The sequence below is a fragment of the Oryzias latipes genome, chromosome 5 (assembly GCF_053564925.1).
Source record: "Oryzias latipes strain Hd-rR chromosome 5, Olatipes_Hd-rR_3.1".
Classification (NCBI taxonomy): Eukaryota; Metazoa; Chordata; class Actinopteri; order Beloniformes; family Adrianichthyidae; genus Oryzias; species Oryzias latipes.
In genome coordinates, this window is record NC_136241.1 from 8,433,936 (window position 1) to 8,456,443 (window position 22,508).

At 40.9% G+C, this 22,508-nt stretch overlaps 1 protein-coding gene across 8 annotated transcripts; it reads right to left on the bottom strand.

Annotated features, from left to right (window-relative positions):
• On the bottom strand, positions 1-18,266 carry lmcd1 (LIM and cysteine-rich domains 1). Of its 8 annotated transcripts, none has more exons than XM_078947971.1 (10): positions 18,227-18,266; positions 17,174-17,244; positions 10,825-10,922; positions 9,660-9,915; positions 7,744-7,893; positions 7,448-7,657; positions 4,163-4,381; positions 2,965-3,070; positions 2,802-2,884; positions 1-2,611 (listed from the first exon to the last, which is right to left on the bottom strand). In XM_078947971.1, the coding sequence occupies exons 1-10, from the start codon at positions 18,249-18,251 to the stop codon at positions 2,501-2,503; spliced, it is 1,329 nt and encodes a 442-aa protein (XP_078804097.1). In that variant the 5' UTR covers positions 18,252-18,266; the 3' UTR covers positions 1-2,500. The 8 variants fall into 8 exon arrangements, with proteins under 8 accessions (XP_078804097.1, XP_078804096.1, XP_078804098.1 ...); XM_078947970.1 differs by having other exon boundaries at positions 7,430-7,657; XM_078947972.1 differs by lacking the exon at positions 18,227-18,266 and adding an exon at positions 15,292-15,392 and having other exon boundaries at positions 7,430-7,657; positions 17,174-17,305.
• Positions 18,267-22,508: the final 4,242 nt, after the last annotated feature.

Consider the following 22,508-nt stretch of genomic DNA (forward strand, 5'->3'; position numbering starts at 1 on the left):
TTATATGTATCCTCTGTTTATTTTTTAAAAACACATGTTTATGCAGGAAACATCTTTTGGCAGTAAAATTAAGAAAAGCTGACATGCAGAAATCTTTTTTCTTTTTCGTTATTGTGTATGTCTGAAACAAACACAATAGAATATTTGGATCATGTTTTTACAGAAAGCCAGGCAGCAAAAGAAACAATTGAATGAGGAACAAGAATAAAACCAAAAACAAGCAAATCAATAAAGGAAACAACTCAAAATGAACTCACAAAGGTCAACCATACAAAAACGCATGTTACCGTTTCCTAAGTCATAGCCATCAAGTCCTTTTGTGTAACCCTTGTGCTATCCTAGGTACTTTGACATTGGGAGTTGGGTCATCTACACCCACTAGACAGTGCTCTGAACCTTTTTTCTTCAATGATTTGTGATCTTCACTGCTGTCCATGGATTACATGAAATCTTTCCACCTTTATCCACCTTTGTCATGGTAGGGAGAACACGTCAACGTAAGGGTGGGGTCATCTAAGATAGCACAAGGGTTAAGTATGGTACAGGTTATTACTGTATTTCTTCCAATGGTAGCCCCAGCATTTATTCCAAAAATTTGGTAACCGGTATGATGGTGAGAACTGCATGCCTGCCGAGAATTGCCTCCCCCGTCGCAGGAATGTGCATGTACAGCGTAGTTGCATCCAGTGCGATCACGTCTTTGTTCACTAAAACGCCTCTCTCACCTTTCCGTGGGTGGTTTCTCACCCAAGCTCAGGTCCTCTAGCAGAGGCCTGGGAGCTTGAGGGTCCTGCAGTATCTTAGCTGTTCCTAGCACTGCTCTCTTCTGGACTGAGAGGTCTGAGTTCTTTCAAGGGATCTGTATCATTTTCTGTATCATTTGGCATTTCAATATAATTCCTTCACAAAGGTATGTGTCATTAACATGCTCACAATCATGAACATGTTTGGCCACAGGAGGCCAAACGGGACAGAATGATGACTGAAAATCATATTTAACCCTTGTGCTATCCTAAGCACTTTTACATTGGGAGTTGGGTCATCTAGACCCCACTAGACAGTGCTCTGAACCTTTTTTCTTCAATGATTTGTGATCTTCACTGGTGTCCATGGATTACATGAAATCTTTCCACCTTTATCCACCTTTGTCATAGTAGTAGGAATAACACGTCAATGTAAGGTTGGAGTCATAGGATAGCACAAGGGTTAAATTGAATTAGGAGAGGAAGGGACTCTCTGTAACCAGCAGAAATGACCTGCCAAATAATGCATCCTCCTTTTGTGTTGCAAGTGTTTTATTCGGGGGGGGGTTCTTAGAGATCGGTGCCTAAAGTAACGAACATCTGTTAAACCTGGAGTTTATTGGAGACCGGCCACTATTGGACCATATAGGGTAGATATTCTTCAAAGGGATCAGATGAGGTTTAGGGTTGGAACCGTTTACATAGCATTTTACCAGCCTGAAGATGAAACCCTTCAAAATGGATCAGCGTTTGTCTACGATTAATCCACATCCAGTTATGAATACCCAACCAGAGAGACACAATGAAAAATGATCTGTCATTTCCAGTTCATGAAAGGGCAAACACTTTACAGTTTCAAAACTGGAAAAATAAAAAAACAAAGAAATAATGCCTGATGCCAATAATACCAGAGTGAGTCATAGAGCTTACGAATAAAGATGAAGGTACATGTAAAGTCTTTAAAGATTCAGAAAACTTTACAATGTCCATCAGATAATCTAAATGTTAGCTAATTGTTGTTACAATTTTTTTAAATAAAGATTCAAATTACAAACAATAAAAGTTCAGAGGTTGCTGGTTTCTGAGCATGCAGCAGTCTCATCTGTAGTAAAATTAAGTCTGTAGTTCATGTGCTTCTTCTGTATGGGTTGATGATCAAGTCCAGATCCGAGCAGGGTCTTCTCTGCGGGGCTGCCATGACCCCTCCTGGTGCCCCCTCTCATGAACCAGAAGAAAAATCTTCCTTTCTGATTCAGAATGCACCAAGCATGTGGGTGCATCCTTCTGAGCTGGGGCTTTTCTTTGACATGAAAACATTTGATCCGTGGCTGAAGTGACTTCATCCAGCTGTCTGTTCAAACCACACCTTCAGTCTGGCAGATCTGTCTCCTAACAGTTTAAGAGCTGAGGCGTAAATATTTCTTTTACGTGCATTTCTGTCAACTGCATGTTTTCTATCTAAAGAGCTCCACTAACGGATCCTCTGCTTCAGAACAAATGTTTTATGTTTGAAACTCTAACATTTTAAGTGGCTCGTTCATTTTCTTTGTGGACCTAAATTTCTGAAACACGCAACTATTGATGTTTTCCTTCTGATGCTTCCTTTTGCATAATTTCAAGATGCATGTCACCTAGAAATTCTGCACTCTGATGGATCTACTCACCAAATGCAAAAGGTTTATTCCAGCAACACTTCCCTGTTTTACAGGAGTTTGTGTTTACATGTTTGTGGAGTGTGTGTGCATTGTAGTTGTGCGTCAGTGCTGGCAGGGTGTCTCCGGGCTGCATCCGCATCTCCAGCAGCAGTAATGCTCCTGATGCCACGTCTGTTCATCTTTGGAGGTGAAGAAAGAGCTGCAGAAGATGAGCTGAGAAGAGACAGCGGGTTGGGGGGAGGGGTGCAGAAAAGATCCCATTTTAAATGAAGCCATAAACTTTGTAAATTCTGACACATCTACAGGTTTGTGTTTTGCTTGTTTTCACACAAATTTGTCACATTGTAAAGTTAAATAGAATGATTACTAAAAGACTTGCAGTTACCCTGACAGCTCTACAAACCATGGAAGTGAAAAACGTTTTATCCACTGAGCTTATTTTGTGATGTTTGGAGCAGGTTTTAAACCACGAGACCTTCAGCAGACCTGTAGGATAACAAATGTGTAGCATTCCCGCTAAACTGAAGATGGAGATGTCAGGTCATTGAGGAGTTTTGTTTGAATACGTTTTCCTGCTGCAGTTGAAAGGAGTTTTCGTGAAGCTCCAGATCTTCTCCTGGTGAACGCTGTGGTCTTCAGCAGGTCAGACTCCTCCAGGATGAAGCCCTGCAGCTGCAAAGCAACAATCGGGGTTCTGCATGGTCCCACTCAAACAGCAAAGCCTTTTGAGGACTTGTGAGGGTCAGATGCTGCACTGAAACCTTTAAGCATTAATGTTTCCATCAGTACATGAAGACGATCGTCCCATTTGCACTTCTACTCCCCTCATCTCACACAAAAAGAAGTTCCTTTACCCTAAGAGCTCACTGGAAGTCCCTTCCCGTCCTGGAGAACAGGGCATCCGTCATGACCAATAAGAACATTTGGAATTATCTGACTGGAGAACCCAAAACCACTTTGAATCTGTCTGTTTTTATTGAAGGGTTGAATAAGTTGTGTGGATGAGAGGCACTATGGCCGTGCAGTGGCCTAGTGTCCACCAGCATCTGGTCCATGACTCGGGCTTGTGTCAGAACTCTCAATCCTCCTGGTGGTTCTGGTGCTTTTTTAATACTGTGTTGTAACCCAGGGTTTACAGATACCAATTTGGACATACTTTAACCAACACTTTGGCTTATTTCTAATAATGCTGTAAAACTGATTCGTATCACTTCTGTTAGATTTTACAGAGTCAAGCTCTTCTGACCAAAAGTAACATTTAACAATCTAAAATTCATTTTTTTCATCTGTATGCTAATAAGATGTAATTTGTAGAAAAATTTTAATTTATATTTTAGATAAATTATACACAAAAAAGGATGTTGATTTTTTTTTTAACTTAAACCCTGAGCTATGCAATGACCAGGATGAGGTCAATCAGACAACATGACTCAAAACCCAGCTCTATAATGTGCTCCGTGCTCTTAGTATTGATAATATTCTTATAACTTTTTTATATCTAGTCCTGCTTTGGTTAGCTGGTATCCCCTAAAAATGCTGGAAAAGCTGATTTGTTTTCCATAGAAAGGTGTTCGAGTCCCCTCATCACAGTCCTCATGTTCCCGTAACACAAGACTGATGGTGCTCGTAGACAGAAACAGACTTTATGTTTGAGCTGTTTAACACAAACAGACACAGTAAAGCTAAGTCAGAGCCTGGAGGGGGCTGTGAAGCTGAAATTGGTCTTGAAATAGGTCTACAGAACATCTGCAGAACTCCTCTCACCTCGTCACAGCCTGAACATCTTGGCCACACCGACTGGCAGTAGTGTCGTCCACAGAGCAGTTTCTGACAGGACCAGAAGTAGACCAGGTCTACCAAACTCTGGTTGCACTCTGAACATCTGAAGCAGGTGGGATGCCACAGGGCGCAATCGTAACCAGCACGCTCAGCATAAACAACTGGGCTCTCCTTGGCAACCTCTTCATTACAACCAGAACACCGCTGAAAAGCAGAATGGGAAAGTTTAGGAAGAATGCTTACATTTGGACACACTCAGGGGGATTTAAAACAGCAAAAAGCTAATGGGTGAGATCCCATTTTATTGACATTTAACCAACTTGACGAACTTTAACCATCTCAGTTAAGCTTAGTTGATCATTCATGTCACTGCACACAATTACAGATAAGAAGATACACTTTCACATATGCTCAACAAACATATCAAGCTTTTTAACACAAAAATCTACTGTTCATAATAAATCATTTGAAAATGTTAGCCGACATAAAATCCAAGCTAAATTAAAAATGCAAATCCCAGACAGAACTTTTGTGGTGGCCTAGGTTAGAGCTCGTCTAGTATTTGTTCGTGTGCAAAAAAACTCTGACCTTCTTCACAGACTGTGAGTTACAGACAGGGGAGCAAAAAGTGGGTATGCATAGGGGCGCCAGGCTACAGAGGGCGCAAAACCGAAGTTGGGAAAAATTATTTATAGTCCATATTTTTTAATTTAACCGCTGTTTGTGCACATATAAATGATATGATCTGTAACAGAAGCACATCATAACTGATTGGGCGCCCCTGCCGCTCCTCCTCCTGTTGCACAGAGACCGCGCTCCAGGGCATTCTCATGGAGATGCGCTAGAGCGCGGCGGTGATTGTTTTTATTTGAATCATGTAATTGTCTGATGACAGCGCGGGAAAGATGGAAAAGCAAAAGAAAAAACAATCGGGGGCTCAAAACAGAAAAGACAAGAGGGCGAAGGAAAAGGATGTGGTAGGAATGAAGAAAAGTTTCTCTGAATGGTTGAGAGACAGCAGGTAAGTTATAGTAGTGTTAAAAACTCGCATGAAAGCATTCAGGCTAGCTAAGCTACTAGTAAAATGGTTACAAGTGTCTTGCAACTGTATTGAGCAGGATTTTCAGTATCACCAGCTATGATGAGAAAAACAAAGGAGCTTGTTTTTGGTGATTTTGTTTCAGAAAGACAAATAATTTCTTTAACTAGATGTACCAATACTGAAAAAGTTTCTTATCCTATGACTGTAACAGCACTAAATAAAGATAAAAGCTGCTCCTATGGGAAGAAGTAGGGAGAAGGATGTGTGATGTGGGTTAGATGGTGTTTTTTTATCTTTATATTGTTAAACATTTGGATAATTATTGTCTTTTTAGTGACTAGTTTACAGCCTATTGCTTTTAATATCACTTTGGCTGAACAACACTTTGGATTTTAGTTGAACTTTGGAGATGTTTGACAACAATTAAGAAATCTATAGTATTCTATCCCAGCCCTAATTGATATCCAACAAAAGTATAATTTAAATGAAAAATAAGGTTATATTTTTACATGTAGTTTAGTCACTGTGTTCTTCTAAAATCTTTCTGATGCAATGTTTATGTCACACAGCTGTGGAGATGGAGAGAAAGACAAGAAGAGAGAGAATCAGGACAGATGGAGGAAAGAAACAAGTTATCCCCGACACGTGCTTGGTTTCGTTATTGTATTTTAAAAATATCTTTTTTGACCTCCATAACTGATTTTTGGCCCATTCATTTTTTACGGTTTCACTCGCAGTGATGTTAATATCATGGTGGGGAGTCGTTCACTGTTCATTTTCACTGGGTACTAGATGTGTGCAAGTTCTGGTGAGTTTTCGCGGATGTGGTGGGGGTTAAATTTTCGCTCAAAGGCGCAAACTTTTTTTTAATGTGGTCCTTGCAGTCAGTGACTGCTGTGGGCCATAATTAAAGAAGGGCGGAAGGCTTTAACAAGAGGAATGTGGAGAGAGTCAAGCTTATAGGTGGATGATTTAACTTATTGATTAGATCTAAAATTCAGAAGTTAGTGGGATAATGGAAGGAGGAGAAAAGAGATACAGGTTGAGAAATGTCAGGTATAATAGTTAACCCTTGTGCTATCTTAGTTGATCCCACCCTTACATTGACGTGTTCTCCCTACCATGACAAAGGTGGATAAAGGTGGAAAGATTTCATGTAATCCATGGACACCAGTGAAGATCATAAATCATTGAAGAAAAAAGGTTCAGAGCACTGTCTAGTGGGTCTAGATGACCCAACTCCCAATGTTAAAATGCCTAGGATAGCACAAGGGTTACCCATGAGGTAGAACCAAGGTTCTGGTGAATCTTCTGAAACTTACTGTTAAAATAGGACTTAAGAGAATCCCAAAAGAACTTTAGAGTACAAGTGGGGAAGCAGAGTCAGGAGGCTTGGTAATGCGTGCAAATAGTGACAACAAAGTCTTAGAGTTTCTTTCATTGGAATTGGTTAACAGAGTAGTATTTGGATTTAGATTGTGCAAAACAGAGTTCTTATAGTGAAGTATGTATGATATGTACATCTCCATGTGAAAGGTAACCCAGATTTTCTGTAGAGTCATTCAAGTTTTTGTAAACCAAGGTGTGGAGGTGAAAAAAGAGACTGAACGAAGTTTTAGTGGAGCAAATGAATCTAAAATCTGATGAAGTCTAGAGTTAGAGAGTAACAAGCTTATCAAGAGTGAAAATGGAAAAATTACAACAATTTACAAACTGATTCAAAGCTGAGGAGAATGAGTCTCTGTTTATGTCCTGAATAACACAAAAGGAGATTCGGCGAGGGGTCTTAGATTTCTTGAGAGGAAGCTGAATGTTAAATGAAACTAAAAAATGATCAGTGATTGGGAGTTCTGCCGTGCAGTCAGAAGGAGTAACACCAACAGAGTAAATCTAAAGTATTGAGATGGCCGTCCTTTCTGATTTTGTGTCTACTGAACCAGACTAAGAGACCATTTTGAGGCCCAGGAAACCTTTGCAGTTCAGTTGAACTGGTCGGGTGAGACACCAACAGTTTACAACTTTGAATTGAGTCACAATTTTTACATTCTTTAGACACTAAATTCGTTTTTTTTTATCACAAATTTGTCCTCATCTTCAAACTTACGAAAACTGAAGATTGAGATATCTCAGCCTTCTGTATCTAAAGTTTGACTCTTTGAAAAGCCTCACATAAATACTTTTTTCACCATCTAGTAGTTTTTTAAAAGTACCAGTGTACTCTCATTCACATATTGGGTCATGCCATCTGTTCCATTGGAGCCATCAGCAGCGGGGGTAAGGCCACTGGCAGAGGTGTGGCCCTGTGGTTGTCCAGACTCCTTTGCTGTCCTCAGCATGCCTGCTTCCTTCAGAGCTGCAGATTCACCAGGTAAGGCCACCTCCCCCACCCCCAGCACTTCCTGCTTGTACTGTTTCACAAACAACAGCATAGCTGTTATCTGCAGAGCAAAAGTACACATTTGTTAGAGTTTCAATAATCCCTTGTCCCAAAAAGGTTTCAGGCACTTGTGAGGAAGAACTATACCTCCTCCTCACTAGCCAGGCTCTGACACTTCATGGGGTCCTGATCGTACGATGGAAGCTGATGGAGGAGCTGCTTGCGCCGCTCCAGCGATCCAACACTCCCAGAGACAGGGCGAAGGCTTTCTGGAAGGAGCTCCATGTACTGCATTGCCTGGGGGGAGCACAGACATGTGAAAACTACCTAGATGTGGTTTTTGGTGAAGATCAGGACCAACAAAGTGAGAGGAAATGATAAATTCTTGTTTCAGCTGCTTCTCACACGTCCACATTTGGGTGTAGCGTATTTCAGTGTAAACATCACTTTCCCGCTCAAAAAAGTATTTTCTCTGTCTTCAGACCTTCCTCAGAGAAACGTTTCCTGTCAGAATGCACGTATAACATTTTCCATTATTTCCAACAAACAATTTTCTAGCAGGGCTGCATTTAGGGGTAGTGGTTAGCACTGCTGTTTTTTATTCCTTCCAGATAAAACGTACAAAAAACAGGATAAAAACAAAATTAGCATTTATAATTCATCTTTTAACTATATACAATTTTAGAACAAATTTGAATCGAAGCAACACAAAAAACTGCAACCACAACAAAAAATACAAGTTAAAATTAAAAAAAAAGATTTATTCACAATAACAATTGGCATTTAGAAATGCAGTTTTGAAGAAGGTTCTCTGAGTTCTCAGGTGTCTGTTGGTTTTGGACCCTATTGGTTAAAATAATTTTTCTGCAAACTCTACACTCTTCCTTTGTATTCAGTGCCGTATTATGCACTGCAGGGTACGGCAGCCAGAGGGCCCCTGGGAAACGGGGTATGGCAATCAAAGGGCCTCTTAGCTACATCAAATGGCGCTTGGGCTATGGAGGACGGCGGTCAGAGGGCCTCTAGGCTATGGGAGACAGCGGACAGGGGGACCCTGGGCTGGCCTTGCTATAGTGCATCTTGTGAAATTTACAAAGAGAGCCTAACATTTATCAATTGGAAATTGAAGGAAGAAGGGGTAAGGCTTTCATAGGACCCTATGATTGTGAAAGTCCCTGCGAAGGGTCACGACTTCTGGCTATGTGGGGGCCCTAGGGAGAGCCCTAATGGTAGAGCATACTGTTAGGCAAACACTCTGCTCACAAATGGCCTCTGATTTACCAAGGGCTTTAAATGACAGTCCTTTCAGCGAGCCCTAAGGCCCAGGATATGTTAGCTGTGTGACGTAATTTATGTGCGCAACCACACGTACTTGCAGCAGAATGATCAGAGCACTATGCACGATACTGGTAGCATTGCCAAAAACAAATCACCAAAAGTTACTATTGGTTCTCTGAAAAGATGCTAGATTACATCATGATGTTACTTTGATGTCAAGACATCACGTACGACTCACTGATGTCAAGAAAATGTGTCTACATGGCTATGTTGACGGTCCCAAAAAGAACAGTTTTTTGCTGCTTAACCATGAAATAAGCTTCTGGTGGCAGTGCAGAGAAGAAGTTGCATTGAAAAACAGTGATTTTGACACTTGAGAGATGTGTTTTTTTCCAATGCTTTTAGGCATTCACCTAAAAAGCAGCTAAGTCGCTAGATGGGGTTTTAGTCGACAGAGACGGCACAAATTCGCTAAATTGGCAACACTGGATACAGGTGGTAACATGTAGGGGGCAGGTAGCCAACTGGGCTCTCTTTAAGATTTAAAACCCAAACCTTAGCATGTCATTCACATTTTAGCTTTTTTACCACTGCGCCAACGTGAACAACTTACACATAATGTATGCACCAGCGGGAGTTCAACTGGAAGATCTACAGTGAACCAGGAGATTTTCTGTCTAAAAAAGACGGCTCATCTTATTCCCATTGCTGCTCACGATTCAAAAGGAACCATCCTTTATAACAAAGACCTACAGTTTGTATGGAGAAGGGAGAAAATGCCTTACCAGTTTCTGGTTGAGGCCTGCTGGTGCCCAGTCATATGTTATAGTGTTGAAAGTTGGGTCTTTGCCTGACACCACCGGGTTTGTCACAATCATCCGATTTCTCTTGTACATGCGAAGCCCCCCACCACCTTTGACTTTGGCTGTTAGATGGGAGTAAGGTGAGTCTGCCAGCAATCGGCCCATTCTCTGATCATCCTCTCCGTCACTTCCAGGCGTGTGGTCCACTGAGCTGCAGCCACACGTCATGCAGGCTTTTCTATGTAGAGATAATGCAGGATAGGGGTGAAGAAAAACAAGCAGTTCTTTTCTGTTTCAGAGAGCTTCTTTGTGGTTGGCTTCAGTGTAATTAAATCCTTCTTGTTTATTATACACCAGCTTCAGGTTTAGAGAATGACAGTCTGTCCAGAGTGTTACGTGCCTTTGCACAACAGTAGCTGGGATAGGCTCCAGCAACCCTGTGACCCCAAAAGGGAAATAGGGGTTTGGAAAATGGATGGATAGGCAGAATGATATGATGGAGTAAAATTAGCTTTACGACCAAAGACTGTGAATAAATACAGAAATGTTCATAATTCCAGAGGTCTAATGGCAAACTGTGTTGGTTAATGGCCCAGTTTCAGGTCCCAAATAAAGATAGTTATTTACTTTTTTGTCACTTCTACCCTCCTGCCTGTCCCACGACATCTTCTTAAAACTTCACAAGTCATTTATGTCAGGTAAAGCTATATGTGTTTTGTCTGGTGTACTTTTAGATGGTTTCAGTGATCATTCAATCATTTACTATAAATGGAAAATGACAAACCTCTAAAAACCCAAATATATTAAAACACGCAACACCAGATTTTTAAAATAATGATCTCTTTATTCAATATTTGAAAAAGACTACCGTAATTGTAATAAACAATCTTATTCCCAAAATAGAGTCTGCATGGGACTCTCTGTTGTTAGCTGAAAAACATTGTTTATAGTCATGCTCCTTTGATTTTGGTTAAAGTTAAGGTTTGTTACAGAAAACCACTTTGTAGTAGATTGCATCTTCAGAGGAAGGATACAGAGAGGAGCTGGTTTTATGGCCGGGTGTTTCATACGCTCCCTTGTGTTTCTTTTTAGTGGTTGTCTTTATGCAATTAGGTTTAAAAAAGTGAGACAAACCGAGGGGCTGTACCTCCAAATATGTGGCTGAAATCCAGAGCACCTCTCCTTGCATATGAGGCATCTTGCTACATCTCCAGCAGCACCCACTGCTCTTGGCTCTAGAGACATCTGAGAAGATACATAACATGAAACAGACGGTGGATTTCTTTCTGTTCTTCATAGTTCTCAAGCAAATGATGAGTCTGCTTTGGGATCTTCCAGTGAGTCTACAGCAACCTATTTGATAAAAAAATTAGTATGGTCTGACCTGATTGGAATAAGAGGGAGTATTTCCTAACCTTTTCATGTTGGCATGGTGTTTAACAAAGCTCTGTCTGTTGCGCTTGTTGGCTTCCTTTCAGCATGATCTTAAAGCATAATGTGGAGGATTCTGTTTACATGCTCAGTCACCTAGAAAGTAGCCTATTAAACCTCAGAAATCTATCATTTTGTAAATGAAATTTACATTTATTTTTGTTAGTTACCGACCTATTGTGGTCAAGTGGAACATTGACTGTTCACATGTTGGGTCACATTGAGCCTTGTGGACCAGTGTTTCAAAGAAAGGGAGCAGAGAACAGACTGATAGAAGAGGGAGCGGAGTGCTGGGCAAAGACTGAAAATGAAATGAGCAACTCCTGAAATTTCAATCAGAAGGCACATGGTTGTAGCGTTTCAGTGTTGTAAATGTGTATTCTGATAAATGTAATTTGTTTTTCTTTCTTTTTTTTTTTGTGATAATTTGTCTGGTTTCATGTTAATAAAAAACAACCAACGGTCGAAGCGTGGTTTTCTCTAATCAGACTAAAGAACTTTGGGACCAGCTATATATCACCACAAATAGTTAACCTGACATTAGGGCTGGACTTAAGCACGAAGAAGACAATGGTTGCAAACTAATCACCACCAAGGACCTTCTCCACCCTCCAGTCAAACTGCATCTAAACTGAACTGAACTTCAAGTCTGGCACATAGAGCTGCTTCTCTCTCCTAAACATTTGTCCTTTTCCACTCAAACTTTGTTGTTTGTTGTGCCTCAAACCTGTTGATACTTGGCTGTCCTCAAATTCTGATCGTACAACTGGAGGAGAACTTTATCCAAAGGAAAAGATGGTTTTGCCATACAATAATATCACAACTCAAAAACATTTAATAAAGTTAATAAAACTGTAAATAGTAAACAATAGAATGGTGTGTACGTTTGAATGTCTGATTGCCCATGCTTGCTGTGCTGTGAGACCATACACATCAAATACAGCAACCCTTGTGCTATCCTAGGCACTTTGACATTGGGAGTTGGGTCATCTAGACCCACTAGACAGTGCGCTGAACCTTTTTTCTTCAATGATTTGTGATCTTCACTGGTGTCCATGGATTACATGAAATCTTTCCACCTTTATCCACCTTTGTCATGGTAGGGAGAACACGTCAATGTTAGGGTGGGGTCATATAAGATAGCACAAGGGTTAACATAAAAAGGATTATTTAACTAATTCTAATTCTAAAGATGTTAGGTCTTACTTAGTTTTATTGTTTTTTTAAGCCAAGACGATAACCTTTAGCCATGCACTAGAAAAGCTACAAACTCCATGAGGCAGCATTACACAGGTTTGGACAAGAAAACAGACTTTTTTGAATTTTCTCTTTGGGTATGGAAGGATTAAATGAGATTACAACCACAAACTAAACACAAGGTGATCTCATCTGTCCACCCAATGACATCACCATCTCTGCCCCAAAAAGGCTGCTGATCCTTCTCCAAACTGTTTACTCTGCTGAGGTTGTGTGTATTCTGCTCAGTATGCAATAGTTTTTTAAAGTCAACAAACCTGCTCCAATGATTTAGTCTCCTTTCACACAGATTACAATTATTTTTCATCTTTTCCCTTCAGGGATCGCAACAGCCAATCAGCTTCCTCCATCTAACCCTGTCTTCTGCATCCTCTCTTCTATTTACTACATCCATAGACTCAGCCTCGTTCTCCCAATACATTCACTGTCTTTTCTCTGGACATGTCTCAACCATCTCAGTCTGGCCTCTCTTGCTTTATCTCCAAAGCCTCTAACGTGTGCTGTCCCTGTGATGTCCTTATTCCTGATCCTATCCATTCTGGTCAGTCCAGAAGAAAACCTCAGTATCTTCATCTCTGCTACCTCCAGCTCTGCTTCCTGTCTTTTCCTCAGTGCCAGTGTCTCTAGGCCCAACAACACGACTACTCTCACAACAGGTTTGTATATCTTTCCTGTCATTTGAGCTAAAACTCTTCAATCACACATGTTACATGACACGTTTCTCCACCCATTCCAGCCTGACTGCACTCGCTTCCTCACTACTTTTCCACTCTCTCCATGTTTCTGGACTGTTGACTCTAGATATTTCCAATCCTCCACCTTCTTCATCTCTTTTCCCTGTTACCTCACTCTTCCACTTGGGTTCCTCTCATTCATAAACATGTACTGTCTCGCTGCAGATAACCTTCATTCCTCTCTTTTCCAGGGCAAACCTCCACCTCTCTAGGTTCTCCTCCACCTGTTCCCTTCTCTCACTATAAATCCTAATATCATCTGCAAACATGATAGTCCATGGTCATTCCTATCTAACCTCATCTGTCAGCTTGTCCATCACCATTATAAACGGAAAGGGCTCAGAGTTGATCCCTAATGTAATCCCACCGCCACCTTGAACTCCCCTGTCACCTCTACAACACACCTCACCAATGTCTTAAACTTAAAGTCCTCATACATGTCCTGCACTGCTCTAACATACTTATCTGTCAATACATTACCATCCCTATCCTTAATCACCCTAACCTGCTGCATGTCCTTCCCATCTCAGTCTCTCCGCCTTGCTTATCTGTCTAGGTCAGTCTCTCCATCTTTACTACCCAACCCAGCATGTACATCACCATAAGTCCCTTTTATGGCCTTTGATACCTTTATTTTTCCCTTGCGCTGCATCTCCCTGTACTGCTGTTTACTCTCCTAGGTTTTCTCAATGACTCACTTCTTCTTAGCTAGCATCTTCCTCTGTATACACTCCTGCACCTCCTCCTTCCACCACCAAGTCTCCTTATCAACTTTTTTTCCTGATGACAAACCAAGTACACTCCTACTTGTCTCCCTGATCACATTAGCTGTAGTTCTCCAGTCATCTGGGAGGACCTCCTGACCACCCAGAGTCTATTTTAACTGCTTCTTAAAAGTCATGCCACGTACTTCCTCTTTCATCACTTTGTCCTTTTCTCTACCTTTGCCCTTTCTTTCTTCATCTTCTTCATCACCAGAGTCATCCTACACATCACCATCCTGTGCTGTCTGGAAACACTCTCACCTTGCACTACTTTGCAGTCACTGATCTCCTTTAGATTACATATACCCAAGATGTAGTCTGTGTGCTTCACTCTCATAGGTCACCCTATGTTCTTGCATATTCACTAAAGCCATTTCCATCTTTTTCTGCCAAATCAACTACCATCTGTCCTTTTAAATTCCTCTCCTGCCCATCACCTCCTAATCACCTCTGTTTCCTGTGCAAACATGTCCATGTTCATCATCACTTATCAACGTCCAACCAGACAGTAGTCAAATTTCTACCAACACCCTGTTGGTGAACAGCACCGATGACAATAGTTGTTAATCCGGGCATCGACCAACCCGGAATGATATTATAGGTCTGATTTACATATTTGGTTTGCTGGTCTTGGGATCCCTTGTGGCTACATTCTGATTCTGCGGCAGCTTTATATTTAGAAATCAGATAAGTTGGACACAGTGAATTCCACATGACTCACATGAACCTTATCCAAGTCATTTGAAATATGTTAGCTATGTGGAGAGCAGAGCAGGAGGCACTGCCAATACAAAAGTCCAGGTGGGACCTGCTGCACTCGCTGCACTTCTGCACACTTCCTGCTGTTCTTGTAGTTTAAACAAAGACGAGACAAGAGGAACAGCTGAGCCATTTCCATCTCTTTTACCATCAACACATGTGTTTTAACGGCAAGCAGAGAGCATCAGGAAGAGAAAGCAGAGAGAAGATTGAGGTTTGAGCAGTAGCACAGACTGCTGGTCTGGTTAGAAATGGAAGTTCATGAGATCAGCCTTTGGTCAAAACTGAATCTGGGTTATTGCATTTGCTGCATAACTGACTCCTGTTGAGTTTAGTGCATCAGTTTCATTTAATTGAGGCAGGTGTTGCACAGATTCTCTGAAGATGTTTGCAGATGTATCCTGAGGTCAGATCGATTCTCTTCCTTAAGCTCAGCTTTCTTCTCATTATCTAAAAAACAACACAAACCTTATTTGTTGACTAATAAAATCAATTAGCTTTAACTGTTATTCATATTGTTGCAATGACTCCTTGAATACAACTGTGCTAATATTTTATAATAAATTGAGGTAATCTATGAAACCCTTTAGACTCTTTTGAATCACAGCTGTCAGTAATCCATGAGATGGTTTTGATTTTTTCATAGAAAAGTGACCGTAATTGCCACACCTGAAGCCTGATCCATCAGCAGGAACTGAAAGAACTGAGGACGACGGTGGTTGACCCTCTAAACTTGTTTGGTTCCACAGAAACCTTCCAGTCTTGACAACCTGCATAAATGAGGAGTTATTTTCATCCCGGTGATGACACTTTTTCCAGCCCTGGGGTGTACAGATAATACCAGAAGCAAAACCCCAACAGGTGGGACTGATCCATCAAGCTTCCAGCCTCGGAGTGATGTGACCTCTGGATCCACCAGCAGCTTTATTACAGGAGGAAGTGGTGTCCAAACAAAATGACCATGATTGCCATTTAATAAGTGGTTGACAGAAAAAATGCCAGTTTTGTGCCGAAGAAAATTTGAGAAAAATATCTGAATGTGGGGTCTTTGGTGTATGCAAAGATGGCTCTGAATCCTGCAGATGCAGCATTACATAAAGGCGCTAATAATAGAGGAGAAAATTCACCCTGTGATGGACTGACTGCTTGTCCAGGGATTAAGCAGGGTTGGAAGATGCATGGAGAACTTTCAGCTCTAGATTCAATAGGGGTGTAATGATGAATCGATTTGTAGTTCTACAGTCAACCAGATCGATCTGAGGCAAGTTGTGAATCGAATCGACTTATACACATAAATCTCATTTCAAACTGAAATAAATTGATTTTAATCAATATTGGAATATACCAATCTATACACGGCCGGTTTTTTTTTTTTTTACTACAAGGTAAAAACACCCAATCACAGCAGACAACACACATGTGATGAAGCAAAAACTGATCAGTCCATCATTCCAGTCCAATATGTGCAACACGTTGAATTTAGCAAAGACAAGAGACCTTGTAAACACCACGTGCCACAAAGTGGGTCAAATTCTCCAACTTCACTGGTTTCCAGCAGGTTTCCACCCTTGGTCATTTTAAACTGGTTGTTCACTGAGGAGGATCACAAAACTTATTAGTCCCACTTCAATCATCTTCTGATCTATTGTAAAGTGTTCCCGGTGGTCTTTTATTAATGATGCAATTTTTAAACAAAATCCAAAAACCTGTGTGGTTTTCTAGGACGTAGTTCCTGCAGAGCAGCAGGAGTGTGTTAGAAATTCCCCACCTCTCAGTTGTGAGCAGGACTGTTAGTGTGGAGCAACCCCCCCCCCCCCCCCCCCCAACAAAAATGGCAAGCAATATCAGAGCTATCTAGCTCAGACGAGGAAAAACAATAACATTCCTGGATCTATTTGTCTGACAGTGGATGCATCAGAATGGAGTGGAGCAGGGAAACTTTGACTCTGCCCATTTTAGTTTCTACATTGCAACTGAGAGCTTTTTCAAACAGCATTTTTTCATCTGTTCCTGATTCACAATGATTTGTATAAAGAAATACTCAGAAATGCAATTTTATTCTCTATTTTCTTTAGGAGTTTACTCCATTATGAAAAAAAATGCTACAAGAATATGTTAAAAACACAATTTTCATTAGAATGGGTCTTTGAGCAGCTGTTCACTGATTTATTTTTTATCAAAGATCCATTCAGCTCCTGTAGGCTCTCATGTATTTGACAGACGTTTAAAATGACAGGTTTTTCAACATCCAAACAGGAATGGCACTCCCGTTGATGTTTTTATGAACATACTTCCACTGTTCCTGTTCTGAAAACTAATTTAAAACAGAACGTTGACAGAAGTTACGCGAGGTAAGGTGCGCCCAGATGTTACAATGTAAAAATTTACAAATTTAAACTGATTTGTTGATTCTTTTCTGTCTGTCAAAAACAAAACCGCTAGCATTTAGTCAAGAAAATCTCTTTATTGCAGGAGTTCCTCTGAACCTTCACTAAAGAAACCAAGTGAAACCTCTGACCCCGCCCGAGCAGCCCACGGCAGGATGTTTTACCTTGTCCATAGCTGTGTCCATGTCTAGGCTGTCCAGCATATGTCGACTCCTGGGCTTCCTCTGCCGCTGCTCTGTCAGAACAATGAGCCTTTAAACTGCTGTGCAGCCAACCACACTTCCTCTGTCCCGCCCTCAGCCGCTCTGGCTCCTGCACAGCTTCACCAACCACAGCAGTTCAAGTCCACTCACTTGCTCCTGTACTCTTTTCTTTCAAAAATCCTTCTAGTTTCTTTTAAGCTTTTCCCAAACGTATCTGTTACGCCATCACACATGAACTTCCCTGCCACGCTGGAGTTTCAACTCCCTTTTTTCTTCAGTTTTCCGCCCTCTGCATAATAAGCTCAGCTGGATTTGGTTTCAGCACGCCCTTAAGGAGCTCTGTTTCCCAACACTCTGTGCCTAACAGTTCCACCATGTTCTGTTTAGCGCTGAAGGTAAGCGTGTCTGGCAGAGTGAGGAAACATCTGGTCAGTGTGTGTCAGCATGGAGGCCTCAGAAACAGCCACAGAGCAGTGAGCTCTGACTGGACCGATGTGTTTTCAACAAACCCTCAACTCCACAGGATTCACCGATCACACTTTTCCAGCCAACCAAAGCCAGGCTGAACTCCCTTTAAAGAACAGGAGAGACCTCCCCTCACCTCCTCTTGCTACTACAACTTGTTCACAAGTTCAGCAGACATCAGTTTTCAATCCCTCACCCAGTGACTGTGGTTGTTTCCTCCTTCTTCCTAAGGCTGCTTTCACATAAGGACTGAGAGCTTTTTCAAACAGCATTTTTTTCCATCTATTCCTGATTCACAATGATTTAAATAAAGAAATACAATTTTATTCTCAATTTTCTTTAGGAGTTTCCTCCATCATGAAAAAAAAAAATGCTACAAGAACATGAGTGGGTCTGATGGACCTGATCATGGTTCACAGGACGCGTGTCAGTGGACGGAGAATGTTGACAAATTTGACACCATCATCTGGTTTGCTTAGCTTAAACATGAGATGAAAAAAAATGCTTAAAAACTTTAGTAAAAAAGGTCCACATGTCAAGATCACTCACCAAGGCCAAACCAGGAAACCAGCATCTAGTTGGAACTCCCACAGCTGCTATTTATCAGCCTCATGGGCCAATCACAGCTCAACAGACAGGTGCTGGCCATGAATGTTAACCTATGGTAAACCAAGAGGGACAAACTACCACCCACAGCCCTGTCTGTCACACATAAACATATATATTATTTGACGGATCATCTCTGACACCAACCATAGACTTTTACACTCCACCATGTGAAGCCTTGGCGCTATGCGATCCATCCACGTATGCATGAATGTTTCCTTACTTCCACTAAAGCGTTTTACGGTCAGGGTATGTGTTCAGATGTTAATAACAATAGAAACTTCTTATAATGCTTATAATGACGAAAACTTTTATATTAATGTTGACAAAAAAAAAGGAAAAGAAACATTAAGGATCAGGGCTGCACGATCCTGCAAAGGACTACAAACATTTTCTTCTTGTGTGGCTGGTTTAACTTCTCCGTGCAGCAAAACACAAAATCTCACATTTCATGAACTTCTACTCACCAACTACTCATGAAAAGTTTGTGGCAAGACGATTATCAGCCAAACTTCAACAAATGGAATACGTGCCAGGTCTCTTTTCTTCAAAGTGGCAACAGCTAAAGGAAATGTTAAACAAAAGGCTCTTCAGAGGCAAATTACTTCACCGGCAAAACAAGCTGCTCCTCTGAAAGAAAGGATACACGGAGATGAAAGCAAAGATGGCGCGGACTTCAAATGCGACAATGCATTAGCCATAGACTTTCTGAAAACTCTAATGGAAGAATTCAAGGTGAAGTTAAAACAAATGCGTTAACTATGGTCAACGTTGCTAAAGGAGTGGAGTTCAGTTCTGAAGAAATCAAAGTTTGCAAGGAAGAAAACAAGAGGCTGTCTGTGAGGTGGAAGAGCTGACAACTCAAAACATGGAGCAGGTAAAGAAACAAAGACCGTACAAAAGACGATGGAACCTGAGTCTCAACGGACTGAAAAAAGAAAATGGGGAAAACACCTGGAGAGTGGTTCCTCACACCATTATGAAAATGTTTCCACTTTAGAAAGAAAAAATAGACATCATAGATTTCATCCTAGACTCTGTTCAACGCCTGTGTCCGGCCAACAACAGCTGTCCGCGCCAGATCATCCTGCAGTTTACCAGCCTCCGCTTCAAAGACGAGCTCTGAGGACCAACAAACATCATTACACCTGTAAAGACCTGAACTTTTGAGTTGCTGAAGACCTGACCAAGGAGGACAATGAGGCACGAATGGCTGTGTGGGCCAGAGGGGTGAAAGTCAGGAAAATGGTATGAAGACTATGTTCAGGGGCCCTCATGCCTTTATTAATGGACAAAGGCTTTGCCCCTAACATGTATGTGAGCCAAATCTTTAAAAAAAAAGTGATTAAAGTTCAAATGAAAACACTGTTACGGGTTATGCTGATAGTTTGACTTATAGGTAACTTAAAAAAAATGCTTAGTAGTTTGTTTGTTTGTTTCGTTTTTTTTTACATTTTTTATTTTTTTTTATATGTTTTATTTAACCAAGACATGGTTCACTTCAAAAAGAGCATTTCCTTTCATGTAAGAAGCTTGTAAGAAGTATGTATGTAATGATGTAATGATCCAAAGTAAGAAGCTTAAGAGAATTAGGTTAAAGAAAAAGTATTTTTTTATTTTGCAAAGGGAAAACATCCAATATCATATTTGTCCAAGAAACACATTGTATTGCTGACGATGTAGTATTTTGGTCAAAACAATGGGGAGATGGAATTTGCTTGAGCCATGGTAACTTGATCAGCTGGTCTGGCCATTCAATGTAAAGAAGGCCACATTATTCCTCATGTGACTTATAAGGATACATGGTCATTGTTATTGTGGACATTGATGGTTTTATATTCAACACCTATGGCTATAACAATACATGAAAACTTAGAAATTTCAAAATAAATACTCAACTAAAAGTTGGTGGTGATTTAAACCTTGTTCATGACGATTTCTTGGCCAGATTTCCCACCCAATACCCAACATCATTCTACACCCAAATGCAATTATTGAACAATTTTGCTAAATCTAGGATTGATTACTGGTTAGTTACCAGTCACCTCCTAAACCATGCAGTTAAATGCAAACTAATGCAGAATTTACGCATTATTTATAGTTGTTCAATTTAAAACAAAAAGAAAGAAAAAGAAAAATCTTCTTCTATTTAATTTGACAGCAGTTTGCTCCAGTTTACGGGGAAACAACGCCACCCACTCACCCTTTATTAACTCCATTCACACAGACATGTTATTGACGGCTGTCACAGCCCCTGGGGGGTGTTCTTTTATTTTTTAGCGCTGTAATCCAGTCGGGGGAAACTCTCTGTTGTTGAAGAAGACGTCTTGTGATCACAGAGTTATCATCTGTTTAAAAGGCTCGGACAGTGGTAAAGGAGGCAGAAGTCTCAGGAAATGCTAGCAGCGGCTGAACTTTTTAAAGTATTTTATGTCACTTCTATGTTGGTTAAAAAGTTCAGCTGCTGTTCGCATTTCCAGACAGTTCTGCCTCCTTTATGGCTGTCAGAAGTCAAAGCTACGCCTCCCCCTCTGGGTACCGTCTCCATAGTTCTAGCCACACTACAACTCCCAGCAACCCCCAGCCCACACTTTCTGGATGCCTCACACCTGACTCTCATTCATTCATCAACCACAGCATACTTAAGCTGTGCACTGAGTGAAACTCAGTGCGAAGTATTGTTTGTGCCACTCTGCCTTCATTACAGAGCGTTATATTTGGACCTGATCTTCTGGCTCCTGCCCCTGTTTGCCTCCTGCCCCGACTCTCGCCTGTATTTTGACCATCCTGTCTCTTCTCAGATTAATTTATGCCTGTTATCGACTCCTGCCTGCCAGACCCTGATTTAGCTTTCTGGACTTTTACCTGAGCTAATAAATCTGTTGCATTAGGATCCAGCAGTCTGTCTGTTCGTGTGACAATGACTATCTGAGCCTTTCAACGGGCCTACAGTATATACTTCTTTCCTCAAGCATTTCAGAGTAAACTAAATCCATATGATCATAAATACCTTCGGCCCACTAAGAAATTGTTGTTGTTTTTATTACTAATATTATTAATATTAATATTAGGTTTTATTGTAGCTCATATTTATATCTGGAAGTAAGACAACTTAATCTCTGAGGCCCCGTCTTCCTATAGTCGGCCTCGGCAGCGTGTCTGCATTTCGCCCACGAAAAAAAAAACAACATCCAAACTTTTGCAAAGATGGATGTGCATATTGTGCATAGAAAATGGAAGCATTTAGCCGATCACCACCAGCTCTGCGGAGAAAGTGGGTGTGTGTTAGCCTGCCAGGGCTAGCAGCCCAGACTCTTCCTGGAAGGGGCTGTTCCCCCACATTCATACTTAATAATATGAGAACCCGCTTGTTTTCGTGGATTGGGAGGGGCTGGTGCTCAGAGCGCAGCTTTTTAGAGGAATACTCAGAGATGCGTGGATCAAAATACCACTTTTGGGGGGTCTTTTCGTGAGGAATGAACTTTATAAAACACTTAAAAGCTCAAAATGTTGATTTTGCATAATATAGGCCATTTAAATTTTCTAGTCGGGGGTTTGGGAAAAACAGACTTAAGTGACTTATGGCTGTTCTAACTTTTTTTTTCAGTGTGTACATCCTAGAAAGCTTGCACGTATAGTCTAAACTTTTTCTAGCTTAACCACTTAACACCTCAGGCCATACAGTTTTTTTGTGAGGAATGAACATTATAATACACTTAAAAGCTTGAGAAGTTGGCAGTTTAAACACCAAATAACTCTGTGATCACATAAATGTATGTCTCCCTCAACAACACAGCTTCCACCGACTGCTACAGTGGTTTAGCTGATGAGAACGTCGGCCAAATGCAACACCAAATATTTGGTTGTCATTACAGACGAGGAAAATGCCAAAGATGCAGGATAGAATGACAGCCACACAGCTTGGAGTCGTTCTCTCTGTTTTATCGTTTTTATTTTTCATATGTCGGCAACAGGAAAAGAAGTGAGCACATTTTACACATCTCACTACGGGCTGCTGTAGCCGTTTTAGCCGTTAAAACTGTCTGTGTTAGTGGAGTTAATAAAGTGTCAGTAGGTGGCGCTGTATCCTTGTACACTGGAAATTAAACTCTCATAGAATAAATCAGAAGAAGAAAACGTTCGTAGTCTTTTGCAGGATCGTGCTGTCCTGATCCTTAACAAATTTTTTTATTTCATTTTTTTTTGCCAGCATTGAATTCAACAT